We start from the raw sequence: 17,066 nt of genomic DNA, 5'->3' as shown, positions 1-17,066 counted from the left end.
ATGAAAGGATTTACCTTTTTAATTTGATATGTGCACAGCCGGCGCTGATTGGCTGATACACAAATCGATGCGGGGTCCCGCGTCGATGTTTGAGATTTTATTTTAGAGGGCATACTGAAACCAAGATGTGGGTCCCCGAAAAAAATAATCCGCCTGCCGGTTCTTAACGGGTACTTAACCCGCATGTTTGCCACATTTAACTGATACTTATCAGAGTCAGACCGGATCTGATTCGGCAGCAAACTTACTGTAAGGTTTGCGTTTTTTACGAGCAACTTATCATCGCGATTTTTCAAACAACACTCGGGGAACATTAGGAAGAATCAGGCGTACAGTCGCCTTCAGTCTCCGTGTACGGAAGCCTTCTTCGATCAAGCGTCGCGCATGACCGTCTATAGCTGGGGCCGCGGCGAAGACGGCCAGCTGGGTCTCGGAGACACGAGCGACCAGCACCGCCCCGTTCCTATCGATGCACTGGCCGAGCGGCGCATCGTGCAGATCGCATGCGGCAGCGGCCACACCGTCGTGCTAACGGGTACGTTAACGTAAAAGCGTCCATACAACAATCAAGGTAATGAAGTCTTAACTAACTTACCGCTGTGTACCGAGCAGAAGAAGGAGAAGTATACACATGGGGACGTGGCGACGACGGGCGCCTGGGCCACGGAGACAACGGCTGGAAATTCGTGCCGCGCCTCGTGGAGGAGCTTCGTGGCAAGAACATTCGCCAGGTCACGTGCGGCAGTTACCACACGGCAGCCGTGACGGTCTCAGGCGACTTGTATACGTGGGGTGGCGGCATGTATGGCAAGCTGGGTCACGGTAACGAGACGGGTCACTCCACCCCATTCCTAGTGGAGACGCTTAAGAGCATGCAGGTGCGGCAAGTGGCCTGCGGTAGTCGCCACACGGTCGTGCTATTGGAAAACAAGGACGTTTACACATGGGGAGACAAGGAAAACGGCGTCTCAGGCCACGGAGACACCGAAGGACACCAGTACCTGCCGTGTCCTGTTGAAGAGCTTCGTGGCAAGTCGATCGTCCAGATCTCGGCATGTGGCTTCCACACGGCCGCTCTAAGCGAGTTCGGAGAGGTTTTTACCTTTGGAGAGGGCAAATTCGGACGACTAGGTCACAATTCAGAGCGAAACCAACCCGTGGCTCGCTTTGTGGAGGCGCTGGCGGGCAAACGCGTCAAACAAGTCGCTTGTGGAGGCTTCCACACTGCAGCAGTTACGGAAACAGGAGAAGTTTACACATGGGGTGGGGGCGAGCATGGACAACTCGGACACGGCGACAAGGTGAACAAAACCGTGCCTACGCGTGTGGAGAGTCTCGTGGAGAAGCTGGTAGTGCAGATCACATGTGGATGGAGTCATACAGTCGCGCTCACAGACACGGGCGAGGTGTATACATGGGGAAACGGAGACCACGGTAAGTTGGGGCACAACGACACGACCAAGGTCACGTTACCGAAGCTAGTGGACGTGCTGGAGGGCAAACGCGTGATCAGTGTAGCGTCTTACAACGAACACACAGTCGCGCTCGTGGATCCCGTGGCGATGCTACGTGCCTCCATGCTGACGTCTTCGTACGTAGGTGACATGCGCCAGCTCATCGACAGCGCTGAGTTCTCGGACGTGACTTTCCTCATCGAAGGGCGTGCTGTGCATTCCCATCGAGCCATTTTGGCTGCTCGCAGCGACCATTTCCGTGCCATGTTTTCGTCCGGCATGCGAGAGTCTCATGAGCAAGAGATCCCGCTGATGCATACCCGAGTGCCAGTGTTCCTGGCGCTACTGGAGTATATTTATGTGGACTCGATCAATGTGGGCGCTGAGATGGCGTTGGAGTTGTACGCCGCCGCCGATCTGTACACACTGGACCGCCTCAAGGGCCTCTGCGAGATTATTGTGCAAAAGAACATCAACGTGGAAAACGCGGCCGCACTCTTCCAGTCCGCAGACGACCTGCATTCCTACCGACTGCGTGAGATCTGCTTGTCGTACATGGTGCAGAACTTCGACATGGTCACAAAATCCGATGGTTTCGCCAGTCTGTCCCGTGATCTCATCCTGGAAGTGTTGCAGAATCGGTAGAAGGACAAGACGACAACTCACGGCGGCCAAGATGCAGCAAATTCCCCTAACTTTTGGTTTCGTGTTCTTGCATGTTTCTTCCAAGCTAGCCACTCCCCGAGGAGAGTCTCCTCTTAATTGTATACGAAGAAAACAAACACAGCTATCATTATTAACAGCAACTGGCCTTGCTACTGTCCTTTTACGCTATGTCAGCCCCATCCTGGTTGGTGATCTTCTGGAAGTTCCAGTCGTGCACTTCGATGCGCTTGCCCACATCCTCCAGATTCTTCGTCACGACCTCGAGCCAGAACTCGGCCAGTCGGAGCTCGGCTTCAATCGACACATACTTCATCTCCGCACGATTGTAGTCGCTGTTGCTCTTCAGGTACGCGCGATGGCTTTCGCGCTGCGCCTCCCGCATCTTCTCCAGGATTGGATTCACAACAACGTGGTGATTTCCATTGCCATCGGCTGGTCGTGTGGGCGTCGACGTACTACTTGGGTCGACTCGTGGAGATGAAGTGGTCACTTGGTCCGAGATTGTTACTGATTTCGCTGGGGTAGACAATCCAAGAGGTGCTGGGGAGGACGAAGGAGCGCGCGCATCGGGATGGAAAAGACGACGGCTGTGCAAGTGCTGGTGACTGTAGCCATAGGAATTACTGCGGCCATCATGATTTCCAGTGGCTGATAAGCGCTGCTCATCAGCACTTCTGTCTTCCAACATGGTAGCCTCCTTGACGTCGTGCTTCACATCGTTCTTGCTATCGTTAAACTGACCAGTTTTTGCCTTAGGTGGAGTACTCGCTGAAGACATCGGTGACTGCTTGGCTACTGGCGGGTTCATTGCCCGCGTGTCGTTAGTGCGACTGCTACTGGGACCACGGGGAGATCCCGATTGCGAAGCCGCGTCTTCTATTCGGCACCAACGGGAATCCGACCGCGATCTACTTGCCCGATCACGGCGTGGGCTAGGACTACGCCGACGCACACTAGTACTGCGACAGCGAGGACTTGCACTGCGTTCACGTGGACTAAAACTTCGCTGCCGTGGGCTAGGACTACGTCGACGAGGACTCGGACTGTACTGGCGCCTTGGACTTGGGCTGCGGCGAGGTGGAGTCGGACTCCGTCTATGCGGACTTGGGCTGCGGCGGTAAGGGCTCCTGCTGCGTTGACGCGAGACATATTTCTTGTATCTGGGTGGACTGGGGCTTTGGCGTCGTAGACTGGGGCTGCGCTGGCGAGTATGAGAAACCCTACGACGGGGACTGGAGCTGCGTCGATATCTCGAGTCCCGACGACTGTCCCGACTGCGACTGGTATCGATGCTACGGCTTCTGCTGCGCCTATTGGTGTAGCTTCGCGCATTGCTGGTGAAGTTCCTTTCTCTTTGGTACAGATGGCGCTGGGGACTGGCGCTGGGGCTGTGTATGTAGTGTTCCCGGTGTCGGTCTCTGGTAGCCCACGCCTTACTCGTTCCCCAAGACTGTGGCGCTCGTTCGACAACACTGCGACTTCTACTACGACTCGGACTGCGACTGCGACGCCTGTGGATGCGCTCGGGGGTGCGACGGCGCGGCGAGCGGCTTCTGCCACGGTGAGATCGACGGCGATCCATCGAGGGAGATCAAAAGCGTAAGTGTACACCAACTGCACACGAAGAAAATGTTTCATTTATGTGGTACTATTATTACCTCCATTTCGAAAAAGAATGTTCACTTCAAAGTGGTGTAAGCTACATAAACTGTGACAATGTTTCTATTGGTCAAAGCTTTACAAAAAAATCCAGTTTGACCAATAGAAACATCGTAATATCTTATGTCTCACACACCACTTTGAAGTGAACATTATGATTCGGAGCGGAGGCAATAAACACACTTTCATGTAGAAGGAAACGCCTGACAGTCAACATGGCGCCCAAGCAGCGGCCTCAGCGCGCCGCGAGATCGGGCTCCAACGCGGCACCAGTGCGTCTCTTGAACCGCCGAGAAGGTTCGCAGTCGCTACTGCTGTCGACGCAGACGATGTCATCTTCAACTAGCAGGAGGAAGAGCCCCACGCCCCCCAAAGCGCTATACCGCCCCAAGTCGCGTGACGACATCACTTGCAAGACGCCGCCAGCGCTACCGCCCGCGCCGCCTCCAGTGTCAGAACCTCCTCGCCACCATATAGGAGATGCTTCAGTGCTGCTACAGAGGCTCAATGCATTGGAAAAGCTGCTCAAGACCGGGAGGCAAGCGATGGGAGAAAATTATAAGGAAAATGAGATACTTATGTTACTGTGATAATTGTAGTGACGATCAGGACGAGCTTGAGTCGGCGTGTTCAGGGCTGCGATGCACGTGTGTGGAGCTAATCAAAGCGTACCCGAAGACAGCCAAGAAATTGGTCAGTACAAGTTTACTCAAAAATATTATTATTACTATTCCAACTAACGATGGACTTGTGTATCTTTGCAGAACATCAACGAGAAACTGTGGAGAAGCTGGTACCGTGAGATTGAGGGTCAGTCGTCGGTCTTAAAAGAGTGCACGGCATTCTACTCGAGTCTAGTGGACGGTCTGCAGAGCTCACTGCGAAGACGGGGCCGCCTGCCAGAACACTTGGATGGACTGAAGCACTCGCTGCAACAGTCACTAATTGCTCTGGGAGACGTGGCGAGATATGAGCAGAATCAACTCGAGAAAGAACGTCGCGACTGGAATGAGGCTCGGAACTATTACCAGCAGGCTTTGGAAGTGGCCCCGTCGAACGGAAAGGTGTACAACCAGCTAGGATTGCTCGCTGTGCTTGAGGGAAAGCTGTTGGATGGAGCATACATGTACGCACGCAGTCTCACGTGCGACAATCCTTTTGGCAATGCTGGCAATTTGCTTCACGTTTTGAAGCGGGGAAAGAATGCAGCGAAGCAACGTCAGACCCAACAGGAAACACCAGGAAAGTCTACCTGTGAGGCGATGGAGACGTACGCGACACGTGTGATTTCGTGTCTGTACATGGCTCAGACTGGAGAAGGGTCCAAGACAGAGTTGGACGCCGCCTTGGAACGCATGCAATCTGCTCTTGTTAGTTTACTGGATGTCTGCGATCAACAAGACGAGGCCACGCCGATTGATGGTTCTCTGCTAGAAGCTTTATCCAGGACGCTGATCCAAACTGTGTGCTTGTTGATCGTGCTCATTCACTATAACGTCGAGAAAACGAGCCACCAAGCATTCAACAATGGAACGAAGAGGGCTTTGACAGTCAGCACTATGACGGCGTCCAGTCTGTTGTCGAAGCTCACTGCAGTGTTGTCTGCTTCAGCGGAATCTACTCGCACCAAGTATTTCACCAATGCTCTATTGCCAGCGCTGAATATTTACCTGGATTGGCTTCAACTGCATGAGGCAAGATTGTCTTCAAAAACTCTTCAGAAAGAATGCGTGTTGTTGTTCCACATCTTGTCAGCGAATGGGTTCATTGAGCGCGGCTTATACTGCGCACAAAAGCGTGAAGGTGATTTATCCAACGCCACATTACCAGAAGATCGCGAATTGAACGGGTTTTTGCTTTTGGAGAAGGCTCTACAGGCTCGATTCCCAGAAGAACTCACTCCAGAGAAGAAATTTTCTCGACAACTGACAGAGGAGGAGCGTCTGGTGCTGCGTGCGACGCGATTCATGGCTTTGAGTGAGAGATTTGTGTTTGGAAAAGCTCCAGCCCCGATAACTTTTGTGCCGACTGGAGCTTCTCATGAGCCTCGTGACTCCAAAACTGGACGAAATTCGTCATCAAAAGCAACAAAGACGACTGCTAGAGTGGATCCCCTTGCGATTGATCCTGTCGTCACAGGTCGCCTGTGCATCTTGTGCAGCAATACGAGCACGTTCCCAGATGGAGAATGCGAGTTTTGTGGATACGAAGACGACGTTGACGCCACTTCAGACAACGAAAAGGATCCTGTGCAGCAACCTTTGTGGATCCAAGAGTACGACTTGGCATACAACAACGAATTTAGTCCGAAAAAGAGTACGACATCGCCTCGTTCTTCGCCCGCTCGTCGCATAGACTCCAATTCTTCTACCTCCTCCACCCTCGCTTCTTCTCCTCAGTCTGACTCACCGCCGTCACCACCGCAGACACTCGAAGCTGACTTCAAGACTATCATGTCCATTGGTGCTGAGCATGCTGACTTCCAAGACAGTTTGAGCGCTGACAAGACCCAACGCTTGATTGTGATCGACGCCCCTAATGTTGCAATGCGCCATGGCAAGGGCAAGGTCTTCTCGTGTGCTGGGATCGAGCTAGCTGTCAACTACTTTCAAGCGCTGGGACACCGTGTAGTCGCGTTCATTCCTGACTACATGCTCCAGTCCGATGAAGAGCGTCGCGAACGCGAAGAACAAGGCGAGGTCCTCACCGCCTCGAAAATCCCTGACGATGTTGCGTTGCTGGAGCATTTGATGCACAAGGGTGTGCTCATCCCCACGCCACCACAAGACTATGATGACTCGTACTCTATCCAGTACGCTGGCCTACACAACGGCTATGTCGTGACGAACGACTTGTTCCGAGACCACATCGTCAATATGGTGGGGCCTCGAGAGCGCAAGGTGGCCATGCGTGTGTGGCTGAGAGCCCACCAAATCTCCTACTCGTGGGTGCGAAACGAGTTTCTGCCGAATCCAAACTTCAGGTACGAGCGAGCATGACGTTGATCTTGCTCTATTACAACTGGACGATCTTACCCATTTGATGTTCATTTGGTACATCGTAGATTTCCCGAGACTGCAGATGGGGCTTTCTGATCGATTGACCCCCATCTCTGCGGTAATTCACGAACACGCCAAATTGGGTTTGAGACGAGCCACTGGATCTCTTCAAGGTGAGAGGAGAGGCAGCGAACGTCTGCCTGTGTGGATATCTGCTTTAAAAGGTAAGGCGAGTTAAAGCTCAGGATCATTTTTTGGAATTCTCTCCCTATCGTTTGATAGCGCGGCAAACCCATTTACCAACCGACGAAGTCCTCTGGCTACTGTACATGTACTCCGAAGTACCTGTTAACAGCGGGGCGTCGGCCCCAGACACTCATACCTGCACTTTAGTTGAGTCTATCATCAATTGACATTAGTCAGGACGTTTAACTGCATAAATACACTCCAGCACTTGAATATGAACAATGCACAGTGCCTCGAGAGCATTGCTGAAAAAATAGGTTCATGCAAACCTTGTCGAAATTACATACTATGTGCAGGTACGGGAAGTACCTGCGCATCTGTCTGCCTGCCAGTGAGCTCTTGCCTATCGCTCTGCGTCTAGTGGAACAGCTGAGACACCGACTTCTTGCCGTGGATGTTCTGAATAGCCTGAGCCAGCAATGGGGCAATGTCCAGCTGCACGATCTTCTCGTTGCCTTCGCAGCTCTTCGGCAGCGGCGTAGTGTTGACGACCACGACCTCCTTGAGCGCCGACTTCTTGATGCGTTCGTTGGCGGCGCCATTGAACAGACCATGGGACGCAAAGGCGTACACATTGCGGGCTCCATGGTCTGCCAGGTGCTGCGCGGCCTTGCACAGCGTGCCAGCCGTGTCGATCATGTCGTCAACAATGATGCAGTCCGAGCCCTCGACCTGACCCACGAGGTCCATGCGGTCGATCTCGCCGGCCTTAATGCGCTGCTTGATGATCATGGCCAGACCAGTATTAGGGAGGCCGTACTTTCCCACGAGCCACTCGCGGAACTTCTTGGCACGCGCGACACCACCAGCATCAGGAGACACAACGACGGGGTTCACCAGCTCGTGGTTACCGAAGTACGACACACCAACAAGACCGCCGTCCAGGTTGTCCACAGGCACATGCGGACCGAAGAAGCCCTGGATCTGTCCGCAGTGAAGGTCGACAGCAATGACGCGGTCCACGCCCATAGCCTCGAGCAGACGCGCGACATCGGCGGCCGAGATAGGCACACGGGCAGCCATCTTACGGTCCTGACGCGCATAGCCGTAGTACGGGATGACGGCAGTGATACGACGAGCTGAAGAGCGACGCATAGTGCTGACCATAAGTAGCAGCTCCATGAGGTTCTCGTTAACTGGTACACACGTGGGCTGCACAATATACACGTCCTTGCCACGCACGTTTTCGTGCACCATGAGGTTGACTTCTCCGTCTGCGAAGCGCTCGACTGTGATCTTGCCTAGTTGCACACCCACAAGCTTGGCCACGTTGGAAGCGAGCTCGTGGTTGGCGTTGCCGCTGAAGATCTTAAGTCCGTTGATCTTCGGCTGCTTGGCCACGGGCGCGGCCAACGGGAGCGCATCCTCCGCAAGTGCCACTGACGACTGCGACTGCTGCTGCTGCGCACCTAAAGCGGCACCCGCGGCCGCGAAGCCCATGGCCAGAGCGGTCGAGGAAAACTTGCCGTGGCGTGCGACCAGTTGGCGGAACATGGCTACTTTGGCAGGTACAGAGGGACTTTAAAAATGTACGATGGAGATGGCTGGCGGCGACAATGCTTGTGTGGTGCACACGCATTTGATGTGACGTACGCAGCGTCACCACTTGACATCCAATTCCCCGGAATAGTGACCATAATGCCTTTACAAACGCCAAGATAACCGTTGCTACAGTTCTCAATTCCTTAGACGCATGCAGAACCAAGGCGGAGCTCAAGGCGGCGATGGCGATCTGCCCTCGTCGCTGCCCTCGTACATGCCTACATCCTCGCAGGGTGCGCCAACAGGCCTGCCTTTCGGATACAATATACTGAACCAGCCAGGTGCGAAGCCCGATGCTGAGGCGGCTCAGCGCCAATGGAAGGGACCTAGCCAGAATCAGTTCATGTACATGGGTAACGGAGCTCGGCCTGCTGCTGAGGCGGTCAAGAGTGCGGGGCCCACTGGATCGCAGCCTAGCCCATCCGAGGGTATGCGTAGCATGACGTTCCAGGAAGGAGGGAGCTATCAGATGATGACAGCGGACGGGAAGGCGGCAGTCCCAGCCCCAACTGTCGCTGGGATGCCCGTAGCGCTTAAACTGGGCCGCCAGGACGCCACGCCGCCCTCTCAGATTTCGGCAGCGCAGTTCGCAGCAAGTACAGGTGGATTGGCCATGGATACGGCGCTGCTGGCGCGTGTGAGTGGCACAGATCCGTCGCTCATGGGGTCGGAGGAGATCAAGCAGATCATGCGCACGCCCGATCTGCTGTCCATTTACCAGAAGCTGCAGGAGGAAGATGACAGAAGACAGAGACGACTGGAACGTAACCGAGCATCGGCTCGAGTGCGACGTGAGAAGAAGAAAGGCATGGTAGAGACGTACGAGGCGGAAGTATCCAAGCTCGAGAGCTCGCTGAATATGCTCAAGAACCACGAGTTTGGCACAGGCAATGCTCAGGAATTATCGACTGCATTGGGTGCGTATTGCACATCTGTAATGTTGCTATTGGACCGTATAACTGACTGTATTTGGTTGCCATCATGCAGAATACAGCTCGGGGGAACATCTTCGACACGCGCAGATGTCGAAGGAAGCCAAGATGGAGCTGATGGGGCGAATTCTCGACCAGCACTCACGCAATACGGACGCGGTGCGATTCTCTCTGTGTTACAGCTATAACTGAGCGGATTATTGACGCATTTCGTTTGCTGTGTGGATGTACAGATCCGTCGGTCTAATGCTGAAAACCAAGCACTAATCGCAGTAGCTGTGGACAATTCGGAGTTTTCTCGGGCTCTACGCGCGCAACTCGGGCTCACCCCAGAGCAATGTCAGCGGCTGGCATCCCTGGCTGTACCAACCAGTCAAGAGGCCCGAAAGCTGGATGCTATTCGGAAATGCTTTTCTGCGCTTCGAGCTCATGATTGGCTTTACGTTCCTGGCATTGAGGTAAAGCGTCATGTAGTTTTGATCCGTCCTCCTCGCTCTCGGAAAACTGATGGTGACTTTTGTGTTGCAGACAATTCTGCACCAGTCGCGGAACACGATGACTCCGCACCAATTCCAAAAGTTCCTGTCCTGGTCTGTGGAGAATCGCGCGTCGATCGACCGGTTACAGGTGCGTGATATTCTACCATAACTGTAGTAGTTGCTTGGGTACTGACTGGTGCTTGTTCTGTTTAGTTTGTACCAACGCCGTCTGCTTCAGAGGCCGAAAAGGACCTGACATTTATCTTCTCTGAAGACTAATTTACTGTTGCAGTTCATGCCACCACTTTGCTGTATAGCGCTGCGTGGGTGAATCACAATGAGGGAAAGCCACGTATTTTGCGTCGCTTTTTTTTTGCCTCGCGTATGCGCGGATGATCAACGTCTTCAGTTGTCCGACCCCGTGGCGAGAGTTTCAAGCCTTCTCTGTAGTAAGCAACCGGGATTTATTTGTAATAGAAGACGAAAAACACTCAGCAAGTCGATTGCTCGAACTGTATGTGTATATTCGCGTCATGACAGACTCTCGCACCCCCTGTTGTTCACATGTCGAGGAAGTTCTGGATTAGCTTGAGGCCGTCCTCGGTCAGGATGCTCTCCGGATGGAACTGCCATCCCTCGACCTTGTACTGCTTGTGTCGCACACCCATGATCATGTTGGTTCCCTTGACGGTGGCCGTCACCTCAAGCGCGTCAGGCAGCGTCTCCGGCAGCCCAACGAGCGAGTGGTAGCGAATAGCCTTGAACTCAGGTGCCATGCCCTTGAATAGGCCCTTGCCGTCGTGTACCATGACTGAGGCCTTGCCGTGCACGATCTCGCCAGCGTGGTCCACCTTGCCACCGAAGACTTCGAACATGCACTGGTGGCCCAGACACACACCGGCAATGGGGATTTTGCCAGCGAATTCGCGGATCACATCGCACGACACGCCCGCGTCCTTGGGATATCCCGGACCCGGAGAGATCATGATACGGTCCGGGTTCATCTCGCGGATCTCGTCCAGTGTGATCTGGTCGTTACGCTTCACGTCCACATGGGCGCCGAGCTGGGCCATGTACTGAACGGTGGCAACAGAGCAGAGAAGTGTCAGATAGAGGGCGACACAGGGACGCAGAGGCTATGATGATCGACAAACCTGGAAGATGTTGTACGTGAACGAGTCATAGTTGTCGATGAGCAGCACACGGGTCGTCATGGCGATAAGTAGGCGGATGTCGGAGTGGCCGCACACGGCAATGTGTTGCGGTGTCAAATCGCCGGCACGTTCTTGTGGAGCCCGTGTTTGCGTACAGTTTCTCCAATTATTTCGATAGGATAGACAACAATTTAAATCTACAATGAACTAGTTTACAAGGGTTCTTGAAATTAGAATATTTTTTTAATGTAATAGGATAATGTATTTTATAAAGGGTTAGTGTGATTTCTGTGGCATTTTGAAAACAATAAGTGATGGGGTAAACACCATATTCGATGGTGTTCGCAAATGCAAGAACTACGAGGAACAAGCGGTGGTGTTGGAGCTCAACTATGCTATCAGGTGTACAAGAGATCTCCATTCTGACCTCTCGATGAAAACAGAGCCGATATAGCTTATTTGAAAATCGCTTGGATCGAACAGCGCAATAGCATTGAATTGGCAGTTGTGGCATCCGTGAGTTTTTAATTGCTGTGGCGGTGGATTGGTGGTGCCACCGTGGTAAAGTGTTCTTTTCTTATTAAGATTGGTTAAAGGTGAGTAAGACGAGCGGATCCTGCAAGCAGCCTGATGCCGGTTTGTGCAGCATCGATGCTGATTGGTGCGCAAGTTGAAGGATCATCACTCCTCAAAGTCCCTTGTATAGAGGTGTCGAATTCCCGCCAAAAAATCTGCGTCAGCTTTGCAATTGTTCCTGGGTACACAGCTATGGGCGTCGACGGCTTCCTGCGGCAGCTCAGCGATGCTGTCGACAGGACGCATCTGCAGCAGTTCGCGGGCCAGACTCTCGTGGTGGACGCACTCTCCTGGCTGCACAAGGCGTACGTTGCAACAGCGCCACCTGACCACCTCAGTCATTAACCATTGCGATCGTCCTGCAGTTGCTATGGCTGTGCTTACGAGCTCTCGACTGGTAGGGACACGGACAAGTACGTCCAGTATATGCTGCGCAAAGTGGACATGATGCGCAACTGTGGCGTTGCCAAAGTCATCCTCGTGTTCGACGGTCAGCGGCTGCCACTTAAGGTGTAGATTGCCAGAGCAACTAGTGTGGTGGAGCAAAAAATTAATTGCTGTTGCAGTCGTTGACACAGGAGAAGAGACAAAGCTACAAGGAGGAAAACCGCAAGCGCGCACTGCAAGCTATGGCTGCGTCCAAGAGACTGCAAGGAAATGAGCGCCAGGATGAAATGAACAAAGCCTACCAGCTCTTCCAGAGGGTTCGTTGATGCATTGCTCGAGTTATTTCTTGTGGTACTTAAGCTAAACGGGTTGCCTTTGTGGACACAGTCGGTCGCAATCACCACGGAGATTATTGCCAATGTCATGAACGCGTTGAGAGCTGCACGAATCCCGTTTGTAGTGGCGCCATTCGAGGCCGATGCACAGGTACGTCTAGCAATTTTTGAAAGTCGTTACGACTCGGAACTAACATATTTAAATGTGCTTGTATCAGATGGCGTGGATGTGCAAGAAAGGTTTGGCTGCAGGCATCGTGACGGAAGATTCGGATGTGGTTGTGTACTGCTTAACTGCCAACGTTTCCAGTCCCGTGCTCGTCAAGTTAGAAGATAACGGTTCTGCTCAGGTGAGAGCAATGACCAGGATGTCTGGATCAGTAGATAATATCTTCTAATCACGCGTCTTCCGTCTTTTTAGGCTGTATCCCGGACTATTCTTCATAACAACTCAGCAAAGGCTTCTTGTACGTTGTCTCGTGATCGACATAGTTCGTTTCGCTCATACACTAACATGTCCCTATCTGTTCGCTTCTTCAGCAAGCGCCTTGTTGAGAAAGATCCATTTTCTTACATCAGGAGAGAAAGAAGCCACGCGGATGTTCGTCCAAGTGTGCGTTCTAGCTGGCTGCGACTTCATCGATTCGCTCCCGAACGTTGGATTTGCCGTAAGCATGCCACCTCGTTCTCCCTCTGTAGAGACTACTCAAACTGACCCAGTACTATTCACTGTGATGGCAGACGGCTGTAAAGCACATCTTTAACTTCCGAGGGGCACCCGCTCACTTGCGCGTTCAGCGGCTGGTGAGCAAACTCTCAAGCTCCGGCACCAAAGTCCCAAGTGATTTCATGCAGCAGTTCTTGAAGGCGGAGACCATTTTCTACCACCACATCGTCTTCAATCCAAAGAAACAAAGCTGCGAATTCCTCACCGACGACAAGCATGACAACTGCTTTCCTGACATTCTTCAGCGCGCGAAGGAATCGCTGGGTATCACATCAGAGGACGGAGTAGATCTCACATCCATAGCGCAACAGAAAGATCTGCACGCTGTTGCGACCTCAACCAAGAGCTTCCTCGGTCAAGTCCGCTCGCGTGAGATCGTCGAGCAAATATACAAAGGCCAAGTATGTGCGCGATCGCTTCGCAGTCTTTCAGAGAGCCCGACAAGCTCACCGAACTGGCAATCTGACGCGGTTCAAGTCGAACGAAGAGCATTCGATGCATCGCAACACCCTGGAGAACCATCGAGTAATGCGGAGCATGGTTTTCGCACAACGGTAACACACCGAGAGGTGAGCAAGCCAGAAGTGGTGGCTCAACAACTTGAGAACAAGAAGCGCTTGCAGGCACAGGAACGCGCAGCATCCATTCGAGGACTAGTGAGTGCCTACAAAGCCACTCCAGCATCAACAATTTCTGCCTCCCAGTGGCTGACGTCTGCAACTCGGACACGAATGACAGACTCGAAACAAGACGAGGCCGGATCAACTCCTGCTCCTTCAACTCGTATACTGTCAAGTACAGCAACAGTAGTGACGTCGAAGGTCACTGCGACATCGATGAAAGATCTCGTCGCAAAGCACTCGCAGTCCTCTCACGCGTCAAAGTCTCCTGAAGGTCAAGCACCCAGTGCGAAAATCATACCGCAAACGCAGCTCAACCCCAAGTCTAAAAAGAGGCCACGTCCAGCAGTGAAACCTGTCGCTAACAGTGCTAGGAAAGCCCAAGCACTCGCTCACAAGGCGGCACCTGGCGCTGGCAAGAAAACTTTATTCGACTTCTTCCAGAAACAAACCTGAAAATAATTGTTGATCACTGAAATGCACACAAGTACACACGCTTCGTGTTGTCTTCTGCTCTCGACTCACGTGTTTTGCTGACCTAGATACGGGCCCCAGTGTCGAATCCGTTCTCCACCTGGAGATGTTCCTTGATGAGCTTGGAGATGCTCTTGAACTCGGGGTTGCTGGCGTCATTGGCCAGCTGGAAGATGGCCGACTCGACAGACGTAATGAAGGCACCAGACTGGCGCATGCGCTCGAGAGCCATGGAGCGGTTGTAGCTCGTGGAGCTGGACACGGCGTCAGAGACCACGTGCACATCGTAGCCCTTATCCAGCAGGTCGAGGCATGTCTGTAGGACACAAACATGCGTCTCGATACCGCAGAGCAGCACGGACTTGCGCTGCGGCATGTTGGAGGTCAGGTGGTGCTCCACCTCAGGCACGAGCATGGAGAACTTCATCTTGTCGAAGGTCTTGACGTCGTTCATGTCCTTCAAGTTCTGGGAGATCTCGGACACGGTGCTGCCCAAACGGGAGCCATACTGGGTCGTCACCACCACTGGTAGATTCAGGAGTTTGGCTGCCGATACCTGGAGGAGTAGCACGCAAAGTTAGAACAGGTTTTGTATAGAGGCGGAAGATCTCACGCTGTCGCCTACCATCGTGTTGGTGCCATGGATAACCGTGGGCAACTGGAATGTGAGGCCGCGGAAGACCTCCTGCACGTCGCACACAAAGAGGACGCTGGACTGCGGCAGCAACCGTCCCAGATGCTTGGTTGCCGTGCTCAGAGCCATCTCTGTCGTCGTCGATTAGCTTGCGTTTCCGATTGAAGAATGAGGGCCAAGTTCAACACTCCGATTTGGAGACCAGTGATTGGCTAAAACCCCACAATGTTGACCAGGAGTGTTTTGTTTGTTTCAAACTACAGTAGTCAAACAGTTTGACAAGTTGATGACATCAACTTAATAAAACCACTGTGGCTGACGTTGAGATGAAAGAGAAGAAGGAGGAGCTGTAGTGTACAGGATGAGCGGTGAATTTCTAAGTTTCATCTACGCTATGGACAGCTGGAAAATTGTTCGACCTGATTCAGTCGAGAACGTACACAGGGCTTCCTTACACGCAGTACTTGGACTTGGTGGCGGCCGGGGTGGACGCGGGGGTCACCTCCGGGGCAGGTGTCTCAGTCTGAACCACCTCAGGGGCGGGTGTCTCGGCCTCAGTCACCTCCGGAGCCGTAGTCTGCGACTCGCCATTCACTCCTTCGTCCTGGGTGTGCACCTTACCGGCACCGCTGTCCGAGGCGGCTGATGCTTCCTGCACTGGGGCATCCGTAGCCGGGGCCTCCGTCACGGCCGGTGCAGTCGTCTCAGGAGCGGGAGTCTCTTCCTGTGTGGTCTCCTGCTGAGCGGCATCCTGCGTGGTCGAGGCCGATCCCGACGTGGTCTGCTGCGTCTGGGACGCGTCACCGGACGGACAGAAGGTCACGACGAAGTCCGTGCCGAACGCGCACGAGTGGGTCTTGGTGTCGTCCTTAGGGTAGTTGTAGGCGTCCTCGCAAGCGTCCGCCAAACACTCGATCTGCTCGCACGTGTCCTTGCCCGTGTTCGACGTAGGGGTCACCTGAACGGGAGTGTTGAAGCCGATGCCGCTCTTGGAGTGGTCCTTGCACTCCTGCAGACTCGAGCAGTACTCGTAGCCGGGGTTGAGGTGCGGCGGGATGATACCGATATCGTACCAAGCGAGATCGAGGTCGCCCTTTGTGGCGAACTCAATGAGCGTGGCGGCATCGCTTGAGCCATTGCGGAAGTGTCCCTCGAATCCCTTCTCGATAGTCTTGTCGATCGAGGCACCAGGGGCGATGGTATCGCTCTCGTCGGTGTAGACGCTGGCGAGGCGCGTGTACAGGTCAATGGGGCTGGAGCATCCGTTGGTGATGGTTACCGTGAAGGCGTTGGTAGAAGCGAGCGCCGCGGCGGAAGCTCCGGCAAAAGCAGCAAGACGAACCATAGTGATAGTTGTGCCGGCGGGAAAGTTGATGAATGAGGCTGTGGAGTTCCACCTGCGCTCGGACACCCACGTTAATCAACCAGAAGGATCGACATCACAAGGGAGCGTGGCATACGTGTACGCCAGCGCCACATGATCGACTGGATACAAGCACCAGGCATCAGTGCACTGTCCCCTTCATCTTCGTCTCCACTAAACTCAGAAACGGCAGTGACAGGATCGGCATACTCAGAACAAGTGATTTTCAATCTCTGCCAAAGTCTCATGTTTTCTGTAATCGCCAGCTGTGTACGCGGCGCGAACAACAAAAGCGCGGCATCGCTGTTGTCGACAGTGTGCCGATGCAAGCCACGCTCGACTGGACCTGCCTCCTCCACAAAATGCGGCATCGCCTCGTTGAACCACTGGTAACGCATGCTTGTCTTGTCCGTCAAGAACGACGAAACATCGTCTTCTTGACGAACAAGAAGGAAGCGCTGGCAAAGCCTTATTGTACCCCTCCGAGATATGTATTACAATAATGTGTCGATGACACTTTATCATTGTGGACTTTGCTAATTAATCTGCCAGGACAGCATTGTGCTCCGACCTTCTTGGTGCATTGGCGCAGCGTAGCCGAAGGCTCTCTTCTTATTGAGCAGTGTAATCTGCGATCGCTCTCGGTGCAGGCTCTCTGTGTTGTACAGAAGAACTTCAGACAGATGTCGCCAGTCGGAGTGCCTTGAAAAATCTTACCAACAACAAGTCGTACAGTAGATCCTTCGTCCATACGATCAGGAATGCAACGATGTTACATCGTCGATGTACATGTACGAACGTTCCAAGCGCAGCATTGGT

The 17,066-nt window shown here is 53.3% G+C and overlaps 10 protein-coding genes across 20 annotated transcripts; 5 read left to right on the top strand and 5 right to left on the bottom strand.

Annotated features, from left to right (window-relative positions):
* The first annotated feature begins 297 nt into the window (after window positions 1-297).
* On the top strand, window positions 298-3,823 carry PPTG_10207. 2 transcript variants are annotated; one of them, XM_008904847.1, is made up of 3 exons: window positions 298-535; window positions 613-2,809; window positions 2,877-3,823. In XM_008904847.1, exons 1-2 carry the CDS (start codon window positions 385-387, stop codon window positions 2,097-2,099), a joined length of 1,638 nt encoding a protein of 545 aa, XP_008903095.1. In that variant the 5' UTR covers window positions 298-384; the 3' UTR covers window positions 2,100-2,809; window positions 2,877-3,823. The 2 variants fall into 2 exon arrangements, with proteins under 2 accessions (XP_008903095.1, XP_008903094.1); XM_008904846.1 differs by having other exon boundaries at window positions 613-3,823.
* PPTG_10206 (hypothetical protein) lies at window positions 2,061-3,750 on the bottom strand. The gene has a single exon (XM_008904845.1). The coding sequence runs from the start codon at window positions 3,700-3,702 to the stop codon at window positions 2,281-2,283; it is 1,422 nt and encodes a 473-aa protein (XP_008903093.1). The 5' UTR covers window positions 3,703-3,750; the 3' UTR covers window positions 2,061-2,280.
* Window positions 3,824-3,947: 124 nt separating the features above from the next.
* On the top strand, window positions 3,948-7,249 carry PPTG_10205 (hypothetical protein). Of its 4 annotated transcripts, XM_008904841.1 has the most exons (4): window positions 3,948-4,317; window positions 4,379-4,472; window positions 4,544-6,762; window positions 6,844-7,249. In XM_008904841.1, the coding sequence occupies exons 1-4, from the start codon at window positions 3,995-3,997 to the stop codon at window positions 6,872-6,874; spliced, it is 2,667 nt and encodes an 888-aa protein (XP_008903089.1). In that variant the 5' UTR covers window positions 3,948-3,994; the 3' UTR covers window positions 6,875-7,249. The 4 variants fall into 4 exon arrangements, with proteins under 4 accessions (XP_008903089.1, XP_008903092.1, XP_008903090.1 ...); XM_008904844.1 differs by having other exon boundaries at window positions 4,544-7,249; XM_008904842.1 differs by having other exon boundaries at window positions 3,948-4,472.
* On the bottom strand, window positions 7,174-8,550 carry PPTG_10204 (hypothetical protein). Its single transcript, XM_008904840.1, has one exon. It carries the CDS (start codon window positions 8,516-8,518, stop codon window positions 7,382-7,384), a length of 1,137 nt encoding a protein of 378 aa, XP_008903088.1. The 5' UTR covers window positions 8,519-8,550; the 3' UTR covers window positions 7,174-7,381.
* A 130-nt stretch (window positions 8,551-8,680) lies between these two features.
* Window positions 8,681-10,597, top strand: PPTG_10203 (hypothetical protein). 4 transcript variants are annotated; one of them, XM_008904839.1, is made up of 5 exons: window positions 8,681-9,483; window positions 9,554-9,657; window positions 9,732-9,956; window positions 10,027-10,125; window positions 10,191-10,597. In XM_008904839.1, exons 1-5 carry the CDS (start codon window positions 8,718-8,720, stop codon window positions 10,254-10,256), a joined length of 1,260 nt encoding a protein of 419 aa, XP_008903087.1. In that variant the 5' UTR covers window positions 8,681-8,717; the 3' UTR covers window positions 10,257-10,597. The 4 variants fall into 4 exon arrangements, with proteins under 4 accessions (XP_008903087.1, XP_008903084.1, XP_008903086.1 ...); XM_008904836.1 differs by having other exon boundaries at window positions 9,732-10,125; XM_008904838.1 differs by having other exon boundaries at window positions 9,554-9,956.
* On the bottom strand, window positions 10,327-11,323 carry PPTG_10202 (hypothetical protein). Its single transcript, XM_008904835.1, has 2 exons — window positions 11,132-11,323; window positions 10,327-11,053 (listed from the first exon to the last, which is right to left on the bottom strand). The coding sequence occupies exons 1-2, from the start codon at window positions 11,189-11,191 to the stop codon at window positions 10,538-10,540; spliced, it is 576 nt and encodes a 191-aa protein (XP_008903083.1). The 5' UTR covers window positions 11,192-11,323; the 3' UTR covers window positions 10,327-10,537.
* Window positions 11,324-11,804: 481 nt separating this feature from the next.
* PPTG_10201 (hypothetical protein) lies at window positions 11,805-14,361 on the top strand. Of its 4 annotated transcripts, XM_008904831.1 has the most exons (8): window positions 11,805-12,012; window positions 12,073-12,217; window positions 12,274-12,411; window positions 12,482-12,580; window positions 12,648-12,779; window positions 12,851-12,896; window positions 12,970-13,097; window positions 13,171-14,361. In XM_008904831.1, exons 1-8 carry the CDS (start codon window positions 11,900-11,902, stop codon window positions 14,230-14,232), a joined length of 1,863 nt encoding a protein of 620 aa, XP_008903079.1. In that variant the 5' UTR covers window positions 11,805-11,899; the 3' UTR covers window positions 14,233-14,361. The 4 variants fall into 4 exon arrangements, with proteins under 4 accessions (XP_008903079.1, XP_008903081.1, XP_008903082.1 ...); XM_008904833.1 differs by having other exon boundaries at window positions 12,073-12,411; XM_008904834.1 differs by having other exon boundaries at window positions 11,805-12,217.
* Window positions 14,095-15,074, bottom strand: PPTG_10200 (hypothetical protein). Its single transcript, XM_008904830.1, has 2 exons — window positions 14,876-15,074; window positions 14,095-14,806 (listed from the first exon to the last, which is right to left on the bottom strand). The coding sequence occupies exons 1-2, from the start codon at window positions 15,011-15,013 to the stop codon at window positions 14,315-14,317; spliced, it is 630 nt and encodes a 209-aa protein (XP_008903078.1). The 5' UTR covers window positions 15,014-15,074; the 3' UTR covers window positions 14,095-14,314.
* A 127-nt stretch (window positions 15,075-15,201) lies between these two features.
* Window positions 15,202-16,719, bottom strand: PPTG_10199 (hypothetical protein). The gene has a single exon (XM_008904829.1). It carries the CDS (start codon window positions 16,227-16,229, stop codon window positions 15,336-15,338), a length of 894 nt encoding a protein of 297 aa, XP_008903077.1. The 5' UTR covers window positions 16,230-16,719; the 3' UTR covers window positions 15,202-15,335.
* PPTG_22568 (hypothetical protein) lies at window positions 15,260-16,815 on the top strand. The gene has a single exon (XM_008905168.1). The coding sequence runs from the start codon at window positions 16,262-16,264 to the stop codon at window positions 16,748-16,750; it is 489 nt and encodes a 162-aa protein (XP_008903416.1). The 5' UTR covers window positions 15,260-16,261; the 3' UTR covers window positions 16,751-16,815.
* The last annotated feature ends 251 nt before the right edge of the window (window positions 16,816-17,066 follow it).

This window comes from Phytophthora parasitica (genome assembly GCF_000247585.1).
Source record: "Phytophthora parasitica INRA-310 unplaced genomic scaffold supercont2.19, whole genome shotgun sequence".
In the NCBI taxonomy this organism is placed as follows: Eukaryota; Oomycota; class Peronosporomycetes; order Peronosporales; family Peronosporaceae; genus Phytophthora; species Phytophthora nicotianae.
Note: the sequence above shows the minus strand (reverse complement) of the source record. Positions and strands in the feature narration are given on the sequence as shown.